We start from the raw sequence: 8,829 nt of genomic DNA, 5'->3' as shown, positions 1-8,829 counted from the left end.
ACACCAGTCTTTAAATTTAGCAAAAGCTTCACTCTTCTCTTTTAAGACATAAAGCCAGATTTTCCTTGAGTAATCATCTATGATACTCATGTAATACCTCCCCCCTCCCACTGAATTCACAGGAGCTGGACCCCATAAATCAGAATGAGCATATTCAAGAGGAGCAGATGAAGTATGTTTACCTTTGGGGTAGGACAATTTCTTTGATTTCCCCAGAATGCAATCCTCACAAGTTTGATCATCCTTAACACCATCACTAGCAATGACTTGCTTCTTTATCAGCTGGTTGATGCTCCCAAAAGCAGGATGCCCGAGCCTCTCATGCCATAACCTAACTGACTCAGCCTTTGTGGAGTTCACCTGCCCATGCTTGACTACTGTGGCAGCCAAATAGTATAAGCTGCCTTTTCTCTCAGCCTTCAATATGGTTTCTCCACCCATTCCCACTACCATCACACCAGCAGAAGAGCAGAAAGAATAGCCCTTCCTCTCCAGAACACCAGTGAGATCAGATTCCTCTTCACCTCTGGGATAAACCTGACCTCAGTTAGGATCTTGACTGACTTATCAGCCAATCTTAGTCGAATGCTGCCAATTCCTTCAACTTTGCAGACCTGGTTGTTGCCAAGAACTACTGATCCCGATGCCTCCTTAATGGAATCAAACCAATGCAACTTAGAACATATATGGAAGCTACAACCTGAGTCCAAGATCCATGAGCTTTCCTCCACCTGCTCCATTATGTTCAGTGCATGAGCATCTTCTAATTCTTGCACACAATCAGAGGTTTGCTTGTTGCCAGCAGCTTCCTCAGCCTGCTTCTTCTTCCAAGCGAAACAGTCTTTCTTTAAGTGCCCAGGCTTCTTGCACCAATGGCAAGACCTGGTTTCCTTTTGATCCTTAGAATTTGGCTTAGCAGCCTCCTTCTTTCCCCCTTTCTTTGGCTTGAACTTTCTAATATTCAAGCTCTCTGGAACTTGAGAGTCTTGGGCCCTTAAATCTTGATGCCTGCCCATTCCCTTGTGCAACTCCTTTGCCATCAAGGCTGAGTGCACCTCTGCATAAGTAATCTCCTTATCACGCCCATACAAGATTGCATCTCTTAGTTGGTCATAGGAATCGGGCAGCGCATTGAGGGCCAAAATCGCTTTATCCTCATCGCTTACCCTAACATCACAGGCAACCAGATCATCTACAGCCTTATTGAATCCCTCCAACTGCTCAAGAATTGATTTATCACTCGAGAAACAATAGGAATATACCCTTCTTTTCATGTATAATCGGTTAGCTAGAGACTTACTACAATAGATCTCATCTAACCTCTCAAGAATCTCAGCAGCGGTCTTTTGTTCTTGAATTTCTCTCAAAACCTTATCGCCAAGGTTCAAGATTACTGCGCCATAGGCCTTGAGCTGCATCTCCGCAAGTCTCGCCTGCGCCTTTTCATCAAGAGCAGGTGCCTTCCCCTTATCCTCGGGATCAGGCTTCTCCAAAACTGCTGCGCACCCTTTCTCAATTAGAATCGCCTTAATCTTCATCTTCCACAGGCCGTAATCGTTTTTGCCGTTGAACTTGTCTGATTCAAGACGCATCGCCATTATCGATCAAAAAACTCGTCGCCCCTACCTTCCCACAGACGGCGCCACTTGTTGGTGTAATCGTTCGGAGCAATTGAGCGACGAGGTGAAGAACCGCGAATTATAGAGTGTAGGTGAAGAAGAATCTTGTTTATTGATAGGGGAAAATTTCTCAAGAGTGCTTGATACAATATGAATTAGGGATTCAAAACCCCTCTTCTATTCACTTAGCGTAAACCAGCCAAGATGAGAGGAAAAACAATTAACAGCTGTGATCTAATCTATCTTACTTGAACAGATCCAACGGCTGACAATTAGCCTACACATTTTGAACTAGAATCGCATTTTACAGTAGCAACTTTACCATGCTTGAGTCAGCCTCTTCCTCAGCTCAAAACTGAGCTCAAACCAGCAGTCAACAAAGTCCACAATAGTCAATCCCTTCTAAGTTTCAATTGAATTAATCTCACATAGATGGATAAATTAATAGTCAATCCTTTCTAACAGAACTAATCTCACAGCTTAATCCTAGATGGATAAGTCTCATACCTCAGTCCTAGATGGATAATTATAGAGTAATAATGAGTCATAAAGTTCATCAAATTTGAAACCATGCATCTATATAAACCCCATTCATCATCTCAAAACATATCCGCATTCAACACCCTCACCAAATTAGGGTTTTCTCCGAAAAAAAAATATGAAGAACTTAACAACATTCAGTCTTCTCTTAACAATAGCCACCCTCCTCACGGCCACCGCCACCGCCGGAGACACCCCATGGTTCCAAACCTTCTGCCAGGGAAACAAAGCCACGACCAAGCTTCATTTCTACGTCCACGACATCCGCGCCGGCCCTAACGCCACCTTGTTCACCGTCGCCAACTCCTCGATCACCAACACCTCCCCCACCGGCTTTGGCCGGGTCAACGTCTTTGACGACAAGGTCACGGTGGCCCCGGAGCTAGGCTCGGAGGAGGTGGCTAGAGGTCAGGGCACCACCACTTCCATGGACCTAAATGTCCAAGCATTCTCCATGAACCTCAACTTCTTCTTGACCTCGGGTCCGTACAAGGGCAGCACCGTCACCATCAACGGCCGCAACCAATTCGCCGACGCCACGAGGGAGCTTTCCGTCGTTGGCGGGGCCGGGGCTTTCCGGAATGCTCGTGGATATGCAATTACAAGTAGCTATTCTTTTGAGGAGGGCAACAACTACAGTGTGCTCGAGTACACGGTTTATGTCACCACTCCTAGGAGATGTTCGTAGACATCTCTACCGTGTTGATGCTGTCGTTTTATTTCCACTTGTGTTTGGGTTATTTTGGTTGAATTATGTGTGAATAAATGATGTCCACAATTGCTTAATTATGATAACATGTGTATTTTGAAGGAAAAATAAAAGTCTTCCATGATGTGGAATCGTGACTCGTGTTCCGATCGATTGATCTGAGGGGAATCATCGTACCAATTGAGTTATTTTCGAGATGCATGGCACGATTACTAGTGCATGTTTGATGTTGCAATGAAGTATATGTTCCGTTTGGAAAATTTGTTTTACAAATCATAAATGGAACTCAAAACGGTAATATTTGAATTTATATATAAATGCTCAATGAGTATCAATATATAACTAAGTTAAGGTCATAAAGGGCTTTTCATCCATAGATATTGCAATAATGGGAGATGATACAAACAAGAATGCATTTAAATTTAGAAATGCAGCTCAAATCTTGGCCCTATGATGAAACGATCAAATGATCAATAATTAACTAAAAATACGAAATGTCATTATTAATCAGTTTTAGGTCATTTTATAAAATTTGGGTTTGATGTCATTTTTAGATTATTTTAGGTCTTCTTTTATTAAAATGATCTAAAAATAAACTGACAATAGCCTGAATGCCCTACATATAGTTTCTATATTTAAATATAATCTTGCACATGTCAAAACCCTTAGCAATAATTGTACGATTTTTCTTGTGCTATCAATCGTGGAATTTATATGTCGAAAAGATTGAAACGCAATTGTTGTATTCCATTGAAATTAAAATAAGGAAACGTGCTTTGTTTTGTTTTCCTATGTGAATGTGTGTGACTAGCTTGGTCAATTTTTTTTGTTATAGCTTGTGGTACAATTATCTGGCATATTATTCTTATTTAATTTATTGAGAGATCTAACTTATTAAGATGTCTAAGTAAATTATCTTACTAGCGTGGTATATCCCTCATTAATTGATACCGTCTAATGAGTTTTAAAAATCATACATGAAAAAAGTTAGTAGAATTGTGAGTCCTATAATAAAATATGAGTTGATTGAATTAGTAGGATGTGAAGTTTCATTACCAAAAATAGTAAAAAATGTTCCAATTAAAAAGGAATGGACGAAAAAGGAAACTCATGATGCCAATTCACGAGGGACCACATAAAACTAAGAATAATATTCATATTTAAGCTGAAAAAATTATTGTACAGAAAATTAGAATATCCATTGCAATAACGATAATCTTGACCTTAATTGTAATCAATTAGCTAGTCATGTAGGCCCTCCGCTCTCTAATATATGTCTCAATTTGACATAACACAAATTTTAACAAATGTAATAGAAACTGAATTGAAACCGTTAATGGAACGTGAGTCTTGCTTTTATATATTACTATAATTTAATAATAAAATGTGAATAAAATGAGTTAGTAAAATATATGGTCTATTATAAAAAAATGGTAAAAGAAAACGAAACAATTAATATGAAATGGACAAAAATGGAATAAGTGAGACATATAACGGGTGACTGCGAGTAGTTCATCAACATAATTAGAATACAGCATTTACTATAGTAATAGACTAATATCCCTGGTATAATATTTTCTTGGAGCTATATAGTCTTTAAATAGAATACTCGATTTGTACGTATCCTATTTTATACTACCTACACAAATTTTACAAGAGAAATGCTCATTTCATTTCTAAAGAGCTCATAAGTCAAAACCACATCAAGCAAAGATTTGTAGTTGCCACATAAAATTCTTGGTAACAAATATATAAACACAATTACACGATGGCTTTAAGAACTAGATAAATTAACCACATCCATTGACTCATAGCATGCAAATTTCAATATCTAGCAACCAATTTTGTAACTATGTTTGTTGCCAAAATTTTCCAAGGCACAAAAAATTCTAGAGAAATACATCACCAAATTTTCAAGACTAGAAATAGTTCTTGATAACCATCAAATCATCGCAATCATCCTAATAATGATCATGATCACACTCAAAATTACTAGTATAGAATTCAACATTGTCGAAAACAGATTAGTCCTCATCATCCCATTCATCACGCTGAACAATTGGTTCCATTAAATCGAGCCACTGATCTTTTATTTGATTAGAACATCTCTCGACAAGAGCCCCTTCAAGATCAAGGCCGGCACATCCTTGAAGATCAAGTGACTCGAGGTGGGGGCAGCTATCGAAAATTGCTTCCAGCCCCTTATTTGATTAGGCATGGTTTTTCCAATTTAATAATGTTACTAATTTTGTGAATAAAGAATGCCAAAAAGATCCACATCAAACTCAATGAAAAAAAGGTAGATAGATAATAGGTAGATTGAAGCCTTGAATATGCAGCCATATACACCATTTGAAAAAAAAAACAGAGTTGTACACAAAACAAATATAAAAGTGAAGACGCTTGATATATCAGAATTTTCAATACAAGGAATAGTTTTAGTAATTTTCAATACACCATTTATTACTTGTAATTTTCAATACAAGGAACAAGTGGATCCTATTTGAAAAAAAATAAAACTCTTTCCCAACACTACATCTCTCCTCCATCTTCTTTGCTTTAATAAATTACTAGTTTTAGTAATTTATTTAGAAATTGAATTACTTGAAATATTTAAAGAAATAGAGTTTATAAATACAAAAAATATTTATATATATTTTTATTTTTTTTCTTGTTTTCACTGGTGGTCTACTTGCATAGTCGTTGATTACTACTCCCTCCGTCCCAAGATATTAGAGCCCTTTCTTTTGGGCACAGTAATTTAGGAAATGTGGTTTAGTAGTATAAGTGGAGTTGGTAGTAAAGTAAATTTTTACCATAAATAGAAATGACTCAAATATGTTGGGACACCCCAAAAAGGAATAAGAGTCTAATATCTTGGGACGGATGGAGTAATTTATTAGAGCATCTCCAAAAAGAAAAGATAAATGAAAGAGGTATATGCTCTACTTACCTTATCAAAAAGTGAAATATACCGTATTTAAAAATTAACACATTCTAAAGAGAAAAGGTATATTGAAAGGTAAATTATTTTCTAAAATAAAACAATAGTACAAAATGCATTCCAAAACATAATAGTGTAATACATTCTCAAATATCTTCTCCATTGGAACTACTAATAAAAGACAGAATCCATTGAGATAAACTAAGCAAAAGGGGAGATATAATGAAACCTCCAAAATGCTACCTTACAACTTGAAATCAACTAGCATAAACGCCTACTATAATGTTAGGACTGGTATTTGTCCATATAGATTTAAGCCAAAATCGATAGAAGAAACCTTTACCGTCTACACCTACATAAAAAGTGAAGACATATCTTGAAATCTCAGGCACCTTAGCATTTTCATCTAAAAAGGTTTGAAATCGTGAGAACCAGCAAATCCTCCACAACCATCATCATCATCGAAGCCTTCATCAGATGAATCAGACATGCAGAAATATGTCAAATTTGATGATCTAATGATATCCCAGCCTTCATATCCGGGATCTTCAAGCAAATCAGGATCACTAGTGTTACCGTCAGTAGGGAGTATGAGATCTTTTATTTGCTCAATACATCTGTTAAACAGAACTTCATCCAGATCAACACCAGAGCATCTTCAAAGATCGAGGGATTCAAGGTGGGGGCAGCCATCGAGAATCGCTTCCACTCCCTTGTTCCTCATATACAACTAGTTCCCAAAGTCTGAGATGACGCAGATTAGGCATGCTTTGTCCAATTGCAATAGCATGCTTAGTGCAGAAATTTCCAAAACCCTCATCTTCTGGAAAGAATGGATGCTCGTAACAATGTTCATTAAATGTAAATGATTTCAACATGGGGCAAGAGATGCCAATGGATGCAAATTGTTTGGGAGTGAGTGATGGCATGCTGATAAGGTGCAACTCTTCCAGTTGAGGGAGTTTTTTCATCATATCAGTCCAATCACTTTTCATTTGCTCATACCATGCGAGTGTAAGACATCAGAGCTGACTTGATCTGTCAAACGAGCAGAATATAAGACCATATCAGCGCTTTTGGGTAAAGAATGAATGGGAAACAACAAAATAGAGGTTCTAAGAGTAAGAATCACCACACTGGGATTATTTAGGTTGTCAAAATCCATAATGTTAAAGAATCATGTGTAGATGTAGGATACACACACATGATACTTATTCTAATCAACATAATATCATCATACAAGCTTGAAAATTCACATGTACAAAGCTTTTCTCAACCTCCACCCCATCTCGATGTATAAATAAGTAAATAGCCAGAATAGATGTAGAAGAAGACATAGCAAAAACAGAAATACACATTTCCCATCCCGCTAGCATATTCATCCAACAAGATAAAAGCACAAGTGCTATGAATAAGAGAATCTTCGACCAAGTATAGCCTCTTTTATGCGAATACGACTGCGCATCCTCAGAAGTACTATAACTAGATCTCATTGCCACAAAACATGAAAATGACAATTATACACCAAAATTTCATTGCTCTCTCTATAAGCATTACTAATTCAACAATATAAACCAAAATCCTTACTAGCATCATGTTCTAACCTGCCAAAGTTAGTTCAAGCACTTAGCAATTATTTACATCTAAAAATCAAAACTCAATAAGATAAAATAATGAGCATAATGTTGAAATTTTTGTAGAAACAACAACGAGATTGTTAGACATTGTGTTACCAAATAAATGTTAATATTGGAAGATATTATGTTACCAACTTACTAGGGATGAAATTCGAAACATAATCTCACAGCTACTGAAACTCGAAAAAATGAATTAATTATAATAAGAATGTATAAACAGAAGGGATATACACTATCTATAGACCAGAAGTCATTCCAATAGGTGTTTGAAAATAATAAAATTGGACAATAACAAAAGCAGAATGGAGTTATAAGCTGTACATTGATACTAATCAAAGACAGAAAGGGGTCATTGATATCTCACTACATACCAAGTAAAATGGGAGATATAATGAAGCCTCCAACAGCATCTCATTACAACCATCAAGACTAGAAATAGTAATAACCACCAAAACCTTTACAACAAAACTAATAATAATCTCCTTCAAAATCATCACAACAATAGGAATGCTCAACATTTTCAGAATCAATACCATAGTTATCCTTCCGTTTCTTTATCCAATCCATTAAACTGATAGAGTCAGTATGGAGCCACAAATCTTTTCTTTCCCGAGCAGAACTTCTTCGGCCAGAATCAGAGACTTTCTCAAATGCGGAGCATAGCCGAAGATCAAGTGATTTGAGGTGGGGGCAGCCATAGAGAATAGCTTCCAGTCCCTCATATCCCATCCCATGTTCACAAAGTGAACAAAGTCGGAGATGGCGCAGATTAGGCATGGTTTTTCCAATTGCTACCACGTCCCCTGTAAACTCTGCATCTTCAACATCATTGAAACAGTTGTGATATGAAAACGATTTCAACATTGGGCAAGCAATCCCAATGGTTTCAAAATCATCGGACACGAGCTTTGGATTCATCATAAGGTGCAGCTCTTCCAATTGTGGCAGTTTTTGTGTGCAGCTCCCTTCACAAACACTCTCATCGCGGGCGGCGGGACGGCTATAGTCCAAATCAATAGAGCGCCACGTGGCCGGATTCTGGCACACTCTCCACCAAGTAGTGCAAACACACTGCGCACTCTCAATTATCTCCTCCGGATACAACTTCTGCAGAATATCTGCCGTCAGATGCTCCGGTAGCTCGATCCACGGCGGCCAAGGGGCTGAGGATGGAGATCCCCTTTTCAATTTCTTCGATTTTTTAGGGTTTCGTTTTCGCGGCTTCATGGTGTGAGTGTTGATTTGGGGAAGATGGTTCGATTGTGTTTTTAATAAGCGCTCAATTTGTAGGAAAAGATAGTTAACATTTTATTTTATTTTTTAAATTCTCCCTAATCGTTTATATTTGGAGGGAAATTATAAAATATATAATTTACTTAG

At 37.5% G+C, this 8,829-nt stretch overlaps 1 protein-coding gene and 1 pseudogene across 1 annotated transcript; one reads left to right on the top strand and one right to left on the bottom strand.

Annotated features, from left to right (window-relative positions):
* The first annotated feature begins 2,256 nt into the window (after positions 1 to 2,256).
* On the top strand, positions 2,257 to 2,999 carry LOC148929558 (dirigent protein 21 pseudogene; annotated as a pseudogene).
* Positions 3,000 to 5,964: 2,965 nt separating this feature from the next.
* LOC148929557 (putative F-box/LRR-repeat protein 9) lies at positions 5,965 to 8,713 on the bottom strand. Its single transcript, XM_089057770.1, has 2 exons — positions 7,983 to 8,713; positions 5,965 to 6,850 (listed from the first exon to the last, which is right to left on the bottom strand). Exons 1-2 carry the CDS (start codon positions 8,674 to 8,676, stop codon positions 6,804 to 6,806), a joined length of 741 nt encoding a protein of 246 aa, XP_088913896.1. The 5' UTR covers positions 8,677 to 8,713; the 3' UTR covers positions 5,965 to 6,803.
* Positions 8,714 to 8,829: the final 116 nt, after the last annotated feature.

Source organism: Salvia hispanica, chromosome 4 (assembly GCF_029641045.1).
Source record: "Salvia hispanica isolate PSC_SH4W2 chromosome 4, Shi_PSC_v1, whole genome shotgun sequence".
Classification (NCBI taxonomy): Eukaryota; Viridiplantae; Streptophyta; class Magnoliopsida; order Lamiales; family Lamiaceae; genus Salvia; species Salvia hispanica.
The sequence above is the reverse complement of the archived record's forward strand: the minus strand, read 5'-3'. Positions and strand labels throughout refer to the sequence as shown.